General features: G+C 41.8%; 1 protein-coding gene across 2 annotated transcripts in view; it reads left to right on the top strand.

The window, feature by feature from the left end:
• Window positions 1-12,447, top strand: part of PROSER2 (proline and serine rich 2) — a 47,092-nt gene extending 34,645 nt beyond the window's left edge. For both annotated transcript variants that reach the window (XM_066280658.1, XM_066280657.1), the window contains exons 3-4: window positions 7,632-7,878; window positions 9,463-12,447. In XM_066280658.1, coding sequence (XP_066136755.1) covers window positions 7,632-7,878; window positions 9,463-10,484 — 1,269 coding nt within the window. In that variant the 3' untranslated portion in view covers window positions 10,485-12,447. The remainder of the gene's footprint in view (window positions 1-7,631; window positions 7,879-9,462) is intronic.
• The last annotated feature ends 655 nt before the right edge of the window (window positions 12,448-13,102 follow it).

Here is a 13,102-nt window from a genome sequence, read left to right as displayed (position 1 = left end):
AAACAATGAGTCCTGACCTCACATCAGACACAGAAGTTCATTTCAGATGGACTGCAGTACAAAATATGGGAGATTAAATACAACAGTGCCTCTAGAATGAAACATTAGTGAATATTTTCATGACCAGATAGTAGACAATGGTTTCTCAAGTAGGACACAAAAAGTTCTCATGAAAAAAGATAAGAACTAGCCATCCAAAGACCCCGCTAAGAGAGAAAAGACAAGCCAGTGAGTAGAAAGTATTTACAATAAATACATTCAAAAAGATATTTGAAACTAGTGTGTATAATCCTACAAGTTATTTTTAAGACAATTAAAAAAAAATAGGCCAAGGATTTGAACAGGCTTTTTATAGGGGATATGGGGGTCTCCAAATGGCCAGTTAAATATTATGAGGAAAACTGCTCAACACCATTCGTCTTCTCGGGAACGTATGGAAATCAGAATGAGACACTAGCACACACCTATCATATATGGGTGCAGAGCACGGAGCCCCACAGGAGAGATTGGAAATTGGTACAGCCACTCAGAGAACTGTTTGAATCTATAAAAGCGGACATATACCTTATGACCCAGCTACTGGATACAGGTTTATATCGAATGGACGTGTTACTTACCCTCCCTAACAGTCTTCTGTTCTATCTGCTTACCTAAGCTGTAGATATCCCTCTAGCAATAGTCATTATATCTTCCAACCTAACCCATGCAGTAAAGATTCCTGAGTCATCATTTGGCCAAACTAATTTGAGAAATTTGCATGTATTCTTGTGTTAATCATCCCCCAAACAAATGTATACTATGCTTTAAACTAAAGAAAAGCCATTCAAATTGTCATCACAGATTACAGGCCCAGAGATAGGCCTGCTTTGAGTAGCAGGTCATGTGAGTACCTCTGTATCGCAGCATGTAAAACATTACCAGACGGAGTAGCTCTTAGTTATCTTTGCTTCCACCATATTTTTTGCTGTTTTATCAAAGGTCATGATCACAGCCTTGGCTGGATAGCTCGATAGGTTGGAGCATTGTCCCAATATGCAAAGGTTGTGGGTTGGATCCCCAGTCAGGCCACATACAGGAACAAATGGATGTTTCTGTCTCATTCTCTCTCTCCCTTCTCTTTCTAAAATCAATAAGTTGATTTTTTTTAAAAAGTTCATGAACACAGTATAGAGTCAAATAGTTTTACAAGATTTATGAAAAGCACCAGTCTTCCATGAGTCTCGCTCCCATTTCCACTCATCACAGACAACTTTTAATTCATGCCTGTTTCTTTATTTACCTTCATTTTCCCCCATTATTGACATTTGACTATACATCCTTTAAGTATTTTTGTATGTGTGTACATACTAAGTATGCATACACTTAAATTAAATAATCAAGACAACCCTATTTTTCTGTATGCATTATTTGCCCTTAACATTGTATTCCTTGAATTATTAAAAGCCAGTTAATAAACATAAGTATCAGTCAGTCGTCACTAAGAGAAAACGATGTATAAAAGGAATTACAATTACTGTATAGGTAGAAAGCAGAGTACATGATAACTTGTATATGTTATCTATGCAAAATATATATGCATGTAGACAGGGCCTTGAAGGGAACAGTGAAACAAAAATTCTTTGGGGGGAAAAACCCTTATATTCTTTTGAAAACAATGTTTTTATGGCTATATAATATATAATAGTCTATCTGTGAATATGCCATGATTGATTTAATCATAGTACCTTTATTAATAGACATTAAAACAAGACATTAAGCCCTGGCCAGTTGGCTCAGTGGTAGAGCGTCGGCCTGGCGTGTGGGGGACCCAGGTTCGATTCCCGGCCAGGGCACATAGGACAAGCGCCCATTTGCTTCTCCACCCCCCCCCCTCCTTCCTCTCTGTCTCTCTCTTCCCCTCCCGCAGCCAAGGCTCCATTGGAGCAAAGATGGCCCGGGCGCTGGGGATGGCTCCTTGGCCTCTGCCCCAGGCGCTAGAGTGGCTCTGGTAGCCCGCAGAGCTACGCCCTGGAGGGGCAGAGCATCGCCCCCTGGTGGGCAGAGCTTCGCCCCTGGTGGGCGTGCCGGGTGGATCCCGGTTGGGCGCATGTGGGAGTCTGTCTGACTGTCTCTCCCCGTTTCCAGCTTCAGAAAAATACAAAAAAAAAAAAAAAAAAGACATTAAAACAAGAGTTGTCTCTTGTTTTGCCTGATTTCTTGCTACTATAAATACTAATATAATTAATATATCTGTATGTATGTGTGTGTATAACTACAGGTAAATTGACTCATAGATATATGCTCTCTTTCATAGCTTTAGGGATTTTTTTGTGGTTAGTTACTGTTTGGGTTTTATTTGCTTTCTTCATGTTCTGTACGGCCCTCTGGCCTGCTCGAACCAGACTGGTCATTCACTGCACCATTGACATCCTGGGGATGCTACCATTATGCTGGGATGCCTTCTCATTCTCCTGTTTCTAGGCTTCTGTATGTCTTACTTGGTTTCTTCCCTTGCCTAGGGGAACAGCCCTACTCCCCACTTGCCTGCAGTAGCTCCCTGAGAAAGGCAGATGTGGGAGAGCCATTGTGTAGACCTGGCATGTCTTAAACACATCTTCATTCTACCCTAACCTAAATTTGGTTAGGTATAAAGTTCTAGTTCTGAATTCATTCAGCATTTTTTAAATCAGTTTTTATTTTCAATTATACTTGACATACAATATTGTATTAGTTTCAGGTGTCCACCCCAGTGATTAGACATTACATCATTCAGTGATCATCCTGATAAGTTTAGTACCCAGCTGACATCATACATAGATTTTAATTGGCTGTACTGCCTATGCTGCACTTTACATCCCCACCACTGCTCTGTATCTACCAGTTTGTACTTCTTCCCTTCACCTGTTTTACCCACCCCTCCAACCCTCTCCCATCTAGCAACTGTCAAAATGTTTGGTGTCTGAGTCTGTTTCTGTTCTACTTGTTCATTTATTTTGTTTTTTAGATTCTATTGTTGATATGTACTTATTGCCATTTATTGTTCATATTTTTAATCTTCTTCTTAATGAAGACCCTTTAACATTTCATGTAATACTGGTTTGGTGGTGATGAACTCCTTTAGCTTTTTCTTATCTAGGGAGCTCTTTACATATCCTTTAATTCTAAGTAATAGCTCTGCTTGGTAGAATAATCTTGGTTACTTTTCATCACTTTGAATATTTCTTGGCAATTTCTTCTAACCTGCAAAGTTTCTGTTGAAAAATCAACTGACAATCGAATGGGAGCTCCCTTGTAGGTCACTGGCTGCTTTTCTCTTGCTGTGTTTAAGATCCTCTCGTTGTCTTGAACCTTTGGCATTTTAATTACGATGTGTCTTGGTGTGGCCTCTTTAGGTTCATCTTGTTTGGCAGTCTGTGTGCTTACTGGACTTGGGTGTCTTGTTTGCTTCACCAAGTTAGGGAAGTTTTCTGTCCTTCTTTCAGGTAAGTTTTCAATTTCTTGCTTGCTCTCTCCTCCTAGCACCCTCATGATGTGAATGTTGGCACACTTGAAGTTGTCCCAGAGGCTCCTTCCATTATCCTCATTTTTTTGGATTTTTTTTTCACTGTCCTGATTGTTTTTGCTTCATTATATTCCAAATCTCTGATTTGATTCTCGGCTTCATCTACTCTGCTGTTGATTCATTTAAGTTATTCTTTGTTTCAGTTAGTGTATCCTTCATTTCTGACTGGTTCTTTTTTATGGTTTTCATGTCCTTTTTTTATGCTGTTGAAGTTTTAAGTTCATCTACTCAGTTCATCTACTTGTCCCCTAAGTTCATTAAACATCTTTATAGCCAGTGTTTTTATCTCTGCCTCTAGTAGATTGCTTGCCTTCACTTTGTTTATTTTTCTGCAGTTTTCTGTTCTTTCATTTAGGACATGTTTCTTTATATCCTCATTTTCACAGCCTTCCTGTTTGTTTCTATACATTAGGTAGAGATACTATGTCTCCTGGGCTGGGTAGAGTGACCTAGTGTATTAGGTGTCCTGTTGGGTCCAATGGCACAGCCTCCCCATTCACACAAGCTGGGCACTCCAGATGAACTCCCCCACCCCCACCCCATTGTGGGCTGTGTACACCTTCCTGTTGTAATTGATTGCTATTGGCACATCATTGGGAAGGATTGGCTGCAAGGACTGACTGCAACCACTAACCACATGGAGGATTAGCTGTTCAGGGGCCCACCCATGGAACAGGACTTCCTTTAGTGAGGCTCTGATGCCTGCAGTGTCCACTGAGTGTGTCACTTGTGGAGGTGGTTGGATGATGTTTTGACATGGTCTGAAGCTGTCCACCAGTGTGCTGCCTCTGGGGCCTCTTGAAGGTACATTTCAAGGTTAGCCATTGCCTGTATTCTGCCCAGGGCCACCCAGCATGAGCTACAAAGTGATCTGCAGATAGCTGCTACCTGTGCTGGGCTTGGAAGTGCCCAGGAGAGGCCAAACTGCAAACCAAGGCTGGTTGTTGCTAGTTTCAGGCCCGGGGTCACTTAGCAAGAGGTATGAGGCTGGATGCTGCTTATTTGAGAGATTTTAGCAAAGTCTGAATTCTGAGTCAAGACAGGTCATTCATATGGGAAAAGCCACAGGAAACAGCTTGGGTGGGCCCACAAGTCGTGTGGAGCAAGGCCTCAGGGAATCACCAGAGCAGGAAGAACAGTGTGGGCCAGGTTGATGGAGACTCAGATATGGTACCTGCCTCCCCGCTCTGTCAGGAGAGAACTCAAAAAAAGGAACAATGGTCTCTGCCAGCACTTCAGCCTTGGAGAAAGCTGCCCCTCAAGTTCTCACTCTCATTGCCAGACAGTTCAGTTCCTCCCGTAAGTCCCTGGAGCATTTCAAGCTCCTACCCCAGTGCTGGAGCTCAGAGTGAGTCTGAGTAAGTTTGTGTGTGGGCCCTTTAAGAGGAACTCCTGGGCCTGACCAGGTGGTGGCGCAGTGGATAGAGCGTCGGACTGGGATGCGGAAGGACCCAGGTTCGAGACCCCGAGGTTGCCAGCTTGAGCGCGGGCTCATCTGGCTTGAGCAAAAAAGCTCACCAGCTTGGACCCAAGGTCGCTGGCTCCAGCAAGGGGTTGCTCGGTCTGCTGAAGGCCCGCGGTCAGGGCACATGTGAGAAAGCAATCAATGAACAACTAAGAAGTCGCAACGTGCAACGAAAACCTAATGATTGATGCTTCTTGTCTCTCTCTCCGTTCCCGTCTGTCTGTCCCTGTCTATCTCTGCCTCTGTAAAAATAAATAAATAAATAAATAAATAAATAAATAAATAAATAAATAAATAAATGAAAAAAAAAAAAAGAAGAACTCCTGGGATTCCAGCAGCCTCCATCTCACTCAGCCTCAACAGCCAGGAGTTATGGGGACTCCCTTCCTGGCACTAAACCCTGGGCTCAGGACCTTGGTGTGGGGCTGGGACCCCTTGCTCCTCAGTGGGGAACTCTGCGGCTGAGATAAAAATCAGGAACCCCTCTTGATTTTTACCCACCACACGTGGGTGTAGGAACAGCCCATTCCACATCTCCACCCCTCCTACCAGTCGCGTTGTGGCTTCTCCTTTATAGCCCTTAGTTGTAGGACTTCTCTTGGCTAGATTTTAGGTAGTTCTGAATGACGGTTGTTCTGTAGTTCAGTTATAATTTTGATGTGGTTATTTGAGTATGTTAGTATTGCATTGGCCTATGCTGCCATCTGGACCAGAAGCTCTGTGGCTCTTTCAGAATTTTGAAGGAGTCACAACATTGTCTTCTAGTTTCCAATATTGCTGCTGAGAAGTCTGGTGCTGTTCTGACTCCTAATCTCTTGTTACGTAACCTCTTTTTTCACTTTGAGAAGCTTTCAGGATCTTTTCTTGGTCTTCAGTGTACTGAAATGTCACAATAATGTGTCTTGGAATAGTCTATGTTATTCTTGTTTATTAGGTTATTCTTATGGCTCCTTTTGATTCTTCTGATTGGGGCATTTTCTTGAATTATTTTATGTATTTATTTTGATAATTTCTTCCACTCTGTTTTTTCTGATTTCCTTTTCTGGAACTCTCGTTATTCAGATGTTAGCCTTTTCATACTTATCCTCTAGTTTTCTTTTCTTCTCTATTTAAAAAAATATTTTTTTTACTTTTATTGTACTTTTCCAGTCATAGCTTTAATTTCTCAGAGCTTTTTATTGTTGTCTAGTTTTTAAAATAACATATTTTTTATGGAATCATTATCTCTCAGAGGATATTAATGATCATCTTTTTGAAATTCTATTATTTGCATAGTTTGTTTCTTGTAAGTTACTTTATGTCTTTTCGTTTTGTTTTGCTGTGTCTCTCATGTTACAGGTTTTTCTCAGCTGCTTGGTGACCATTAGTTGTATGCAAATATATAAGAGTAGAATGTTAAGAACCTGATTAAAAATTCTGCTGGGGCCTGATCTGTGGTGACGCAGTGGATAAAGCATCAACCTGGAATGCTGAGGTCATCGGTTTGAAACCTGAGGCTTGCCCGGTCAAGGCACATATGAGAAGCAACTATTATAAGTTGATGCTTCCCGCTTCTTCCCACACCCTCTCCCCTCTAAAAATAATAGATAAAATTTTTTAAAATTCTGATGGGTTTTGTTGACTGGCCTGCACTGGAGAGCAAGCTCATTTGTTATTTCATTGGGGATATGTGGTATGAGCCTCTTCTGGCCCTTGGACCATTCACATCTCCAGAGAAGACTCTCTGATCTTCTGAGCAGAGTATCATTTGGGCATCATTTACTCCCCGTTTTCAATATGGCCTTTCACTGTCAGCTCTGCTTCATTTTCTCCACTTCAAATCTCTCTTTTATCTTCTTTAATAAAAAATGTCTAGTTTTCTACCTGGATGACCTAATTGCTTCTGAAAGAGCCTTCTAAACTGTTCTACTCTGGTCAACATCACCTTTGCCACTCTTCCAGAACCACTCAACACCCCCGTGCCTGGGTCAGGGGAACCCTCCAAGACTGAGGGAAGCCCTCCGGGACTCAGCAGGTTGGTTACTGGCTTTCCCCGCTGCTGATGAAGGTTCATCTTTCTTCTGAGTCTAACTTCCTGCTGTCTAACTTCCCACATTTTGTTGCTGTCATCTTTTTTCCTTTTATTTTTGTCTTTGTGATCTGTTCCTTTTTAAAGGAAATAAATCCCATTGTTAGTGAGGTTTCTGGAGAAAGACATAAATATGTGAGTTCCCCATCTTCAACCAAAGATTTAGCACATTATGCTATTATGGGAAAAGCAAGTGTATCTGAAAGCAGTTAGTTGCAAACAGCGTTCACAGGGAGGCACTGAGGAAGAATTGCTTTCTTGTCAGCAACCCATTAGAAACTACAGAACTAGAGCTAATAACAGGTTCTAAGACCCAAATAATTTCTATACTGTTTGACAGCCTTCTTTTTCACACAGGTAAAAGAGTGAGGGGCATACAGGCGCAGGTTTGTCAGTGAGATAAACTGAAAGGCAGACTCTCCACAGGTGGGAAGTTTTAGAATGCTCTGAGTCCTCCCCTGGGCTCTGCATTGAGCCAAACTTGGTCCTGATAGTTTCCTTCAGTGAAACCCATTTGTTTGATCTCTTTCATTCCCAACCCCAAACCTGTTATACAGGATGATGAGAGCCTGAAGTACCTCACACGTGAAGAAAAGGATGTCATCCTGTTTTTTGAAGAGACTCTTGATTCCTTGGAGGACAACTCTGAGCAAGTCCCATGTGACAGTGCAGGATGCTGCCACTTCCCACAGTCCCAAGAAGGGAGCACTTCCAGCTCCTCGGAGCCAGATGTCATTGACTTAGTGCAGCCAGTTCCTGTGGCTGGGGAACCTGACGGTCTTCCAGGTGTGACTGACACAGCAGGTAAGGAGTACAGCCCCCGTCCCCAGACTCTGGCTTGCTTTGTTAGTGTTTTACATGACGCAGGGGCCCTGGTCTCTGTGTCTGCAAGTACGGAGGCTTTTGGGCTTATCAGATTTTTCTAGTAGAAACATCATCTCTGGTAGTTTGTCCAACTAAGTAGATGTTTTCTTGGCATATTAGGATGACAACACATGAAGGAAAATTCCAGAAGTGTTAGATTTAAGAATGAGACTAACTGGGCATACAGATAGGTACTTTACACACACACACACACACACACACACGTATATATGAAGAAAATTAGAAATAGCTTTCAGGTAACAGTTTATTACAGAAATAAAACCTACAAGTTACTTGTATTTTAGCCCTTGAAGTTTAATCTCAATTTTTGAGCCAGATTGTACCCCTGTTGCTGTAGCATGGTTCCCAGGGTGCAGGTATTTGAACTGAAAGGTCAGCTGGTTCAGGAAAACGAAAAGATCAGAACAAAAATTCACTCCGCATCCTCTTTGCACTCAGGGCGGTTATTAAAGAAAGAAAAGTGTGCTCTCTGTCAAGTCCTGTGACAGAACCAGTGGAGAGGGACACGGAGAAAATGTTCTTCTATTTTTCTTCATAATTGGAAAAGATACAGTGATAAGGATTGCTAATCGTGAGGAAGAAACAGAAAACAATTTTGCTCTGCTAACTACAAAATACTGCCATTTACCACAAGCCTCTAGAAATATGTTTTTTCTTTTTCATTTGTAAGCAGGGCTGTGCATTATACAGAATTTCACATACTATGGCTATTGATTCCAAAAATGGAGCTTACTTTGCAACTAAGAAGAGATTTAATTATGAATCTCTTGTTTTTATCACACTTCTTTTAAGTATAGTTCCTAAAATTAATTTGAACCTGCTGTTCCTTTTAAAACGGCATATCATATAATTTTGCCAAGGAAAACACATTTTGAAAGTAAGCTACCTTGCCCATCAATTCCCTAACATGATATTTTCATAACAATTTTAAGTGCCTACTCTGGCAGGCATCATGTGTGATTCTGCGATATAGAAATAAGACAGCCTACCGTTTTGCAAAGGAGACAGACGTATACACCTAAGTGTAGGAAAGTGAGGTGATCTGCGATCAGTGTATGTTCAGGATATAGTAAAAGCTCCAAGGCTGGTATATTCAATTCCATTTCGGGTTGCCAGGAAACATTTCTGTTTCATGGAGGAATATGATGGAGTTGTTGGTATGCCACACCACCGTCCAGCCTCCTTATGCCCTTTGTAAATATCCCTGACAAGGTAAGTTACTCTTTCCTCCCATAATGCCTCAGGAGGATGGGTCCTCAGAAGCTTGCTTTTACTCTGTGCTTCCCGAGCACTGACAGTTTCTGACTCAGCATCTCACCATTACTAGTTCACCCCTTCTCGTGCTGTGCTTATGAGAATCATGGACTCTGTTCTCTTTCATTAGTACAGGATAGGGGACAGAGGGTATTATGTTCCTTTGAGGCCTTTTCAATTCAGGAAATGTAATTTGTTTAGTTTTACATCAGGTTACATGAGCTTATGAGGATTCTCCCTACTTCTCAGGGGCTGGAGCTGGTGAGAAGGAAGACATTCTTGCCCTGGAATGCGGGATAAAAGACGTGGAGACTTCTTCCCCACCAGAGTCCACAGTCTCAGAGGCCCCTGCTCAGCTGCCTCTCCAGCCGGCTGCCACGGCGCCCGCCCTCCCCAGGAAGGAGCTGCTCTCCCCTCTTCCAGCAGAGCACCCGAAACTACCCCGCTCGGTCCCTACTCCTCTTGTTATTGCCAAGAAAATTTCTGAGAAATTGGTAGAAAAGGAAGCACTTTCACCCATCTCCCCGTCGAAAGAGGCTAGACCTGCAGAATGGAACACACTGATTTTTATACCCCCTCGAACAGGAGACCGCTCTGTGTGGCATAGACACTCAATACATCCTCCACCCAAGATCCACCGCTTTCCAAGCAACATCAGTGTGACCAACAGTGCCGGGAAGGAGTTCAACAAAACAATCTCCAAGGCAGCGGTCAATGTGCAGGAGCGGAAAGCCCAGGTCCTGGCCAACATTAATGGCATCTCTTTCCTTTCAATGGGAGAAACAGAAGATCAGGTCCAAAAGGTTGAACTCCCTGAGCAGAGGAAAAGCATCTTGCTAGAGCAGGGGACATGTGACCAGAGCAAGCCTGGCCCAGTCCAGAAAGGTGTGTCCAGGCGGGCAGGAGGGCAGGCCAGCAGTCAGCAGTCCCGAGGCGTGCAGACAGAACAGACCCTGGCCAGTGACTTCCTGAGCATCCACGATGTCCTAAAGAGTGAGCCTGGTGCCTTATTCTCTGCTGGGAAAACTGTTACCATCCGTCCGTCCCTGGTTCCCACCAGTAAACCTGCACACCAGCAGGCCAGCAAGAGCTTGTACAAGCACCAGCAGCCAGACTGCGGCCAGGCTGCTAAGAAGCAGTCAGGTTCTCTACCCAGGGCTGTGGGGTTCAGACCCCAGGGCATCACTGTCCAGTTTGCAGGCCGGGGCTCCACTGAGGAGGCCCGCCGGGAGGCTCTGCGGAAGCTCGGCCTACTGAAAGAGAACTTGTAATAGAGAATGAGTAGGGGCTGGAGGACGAGGATGGCCAGGTTGGTTTGGCCTAAAATGGCTGTGTGTCATGAAGAGCAGTCACAACAGTCCCAACGGCTGTGCCCCGCTGAGGACTAGCAACCACAGGTACCGGACTCCACAGTCCAGGCTGGGTGCGTGAGAACAGTCAGAGCGGCCCCACGCCCCACCCACTGCTGAGCTGGGACTTCTTTGTGTGAGAGCCAGTCCCATATCCATATCTTCCTTGTTCCTGGCAACCCAGACAATTCACCTTGAAGACCTATAGGTTTCTATAACTTCTGTAACTGCCACTCATTCTTCGGATTCAGGAGGAGGGGAGATTGGGTCTCATTTGTTATTCTTGAACCTCTAGTCTAGCCTTTGATCCCAAAAGTATGGATATGAAAGCCAGTTTAAGTCTCTTATACTCAATTCTCTAAGATAGGGGTTTCTTCTCCTTTTCTAAGAAAACGTTAAAAACTGATTGTTAAATTTCAGTGTCTTAAAATACATTTTTGGTTTTTTGTTTTTGAAGTAAAGTATGTTAGCCCTAAATATGCCTTTGTTTCTTGATATAATTTGGTTTGACTAGTTTTTTTAAATTGACAATGAAAATGAAACCTTTAGAGTGTGATGTAGTATAATTTTGAGTTATGGAAATGGAATAGAAAGACTGAGTTTGAAAAAGGTGGTAAGTAAAAGAAAGCAAATTTCATCACGTGAAGCGTCTGTGTCACTGGGAGACATGTGCATGAGCATCTGTTGTGTATATATGACGTGTGTACATGTTTATAGACACATGGTAACATATATATGTATTGTGTGAGCATGTACACATTCATCATTACATATATATAAATGTCTTAAAACCCTACACACTTTATAGACACAGCCATCTCAGTGCTGGGATGGATGACACAGAAATTGTCACTTCCTAATATGGAAGTCTCTTAAAGGCATGTCTCCATAATATTTCAGTGAACCCAAGAGCTTTTTCCTCTGCATTGTGTGCTCTGTTCCTGATTAAACTAATATTCCAAGTAAGATTCCAGATAAGATATTTCTTTTTTTAGTGAATAACATTTTCAAAGATTTCATTTATCATTTAATTTTAGTTATGCATGTTCCAAGGTAGCTTATACTGCTCACAAAAATTAGGGGATATTTCAAAATTAGTATGAAGCTATAAAATATCCCCTAATTTTTGTGAGCAGTATAGTAAACAGGAGGAAACAAAAGATTCTTCAGATCCCCTGTGTTCTGTGAGCAAGGTCTCAGGATTAATTTAAAAGGGAAAGAACAGCAAACTTGGTGACACAGCATGGAAAGAACTGGTTTGCTCCCAGACTGTGTTTTACATGCTGAGTTGTTAACCACAAGCATTATTATCAAAACTATTTAAGGCACTGTCTTGAACCTCTAAAAATAGACTGGGAAGGGCCACACTTAGGTATCACACCCTTTTGTTATTATGTCTCAGCTGCTGTCACAGAATCTGTTTCCTGTTGAGTATTATTTAAATTCAAACTGTTAAATGTGCCATGAAGAACATTTTTCATGGTATTCAATTTGCCCTGTAAGCTACAGAAAATGATTGTAAATTTTTTCCCTTAGAACTACAGTATTTAGTGTCTCTGCCAGCCCTTGTCCTCCTGAAATAATCCCATAGATCCTTGATGGTCTTAATTTAAATAGGTTTTTAAAGTTGTTTTTAGTTTACGCCTGTTTATACTGGATGTGGTTGAAGGATTCTTGAGGGCTATATCATCTTTTTACAAAGTGAAATGCCAAACACAGTGTTTAAAAATAGAGGGTCTTGATATGGCTGACATTTTAATTATCCTTTATACGTGAGGATTCTTTTGTTCTTATCCTATAACTTTGTTGTAATTAAGCTGAACTTGACTATAGTATATTTGTTCTCTTGACATTTTTTAAAAATAAATTAAGATTTATGCATAAACTGTGTTTGCATTTTGTACTTTTTTTTTTTTAATGGTTACAGACTTTCCTTATATTTAGTTGTAATTTCTTGTACCTATTTATCTGTAATTATATTCACTGCTCATTTCTTGTGCCCAAACCCTAGACATTAAAGCCATACATTTTGTACAAGGTTCAAGTTATGGCTGCGAATGAAATAACCTGTCTGTGTAAATAGGTGAGGGAGGAAGGACTTGAAGGGCTGATTGAGTTAGTTTGAAAAATAATAAATTACAGTTGTGAAGCCTTTTATTATTTTTTCAAACTAATTCAGTCAGCCCTTCAAGTCCTTCCTCCCTTATAGTAACAAAAACAACTCATTTGCTGAAGGCTATTAGTTTTCTTGCCATACTATGTGCAAGCTAGGACATTCTTAAAGGGTCACCTTCAAAGCAATTTTAAGGACTATATTTCAAAGCAAAATTGTAATGAAAAGGGAAGATGAATCTCAAGTGCCTAGTTTTGTTTTTGGGGTTTTTTTCTGATACTGGTAAATTAGTCTCCATTTTTATGAAACTCTTTATCTTAAAATCAGGGAGAAAATCTTTTGCTTTTAGGGAGATGTATACAAATGGCCCAACTAGCGTCTTATCTGCAGACAGTAATACTGCGCCATCAGCCTCCTCCTCCCTGCT

Source organism: Saccopteryx bilineata, chromosome 5 (genome assembly GCF_036850765.1).
Source record: "Saccopteryx bilineata isolate mSacBil1 chromosome 5, mSacBil1_pri_phased_curated, whole genome shotgun sequence".
Lineage (NCBI taxonomy): Eukaryota > Metazoa > Chordata > Mammalia > Chiroptera > Emballonuridae > Saccopteryx > Saccopteryx bilineata.
This window is presented reverse-complemented; position numbering and strand designations above follow the sequence as displayed.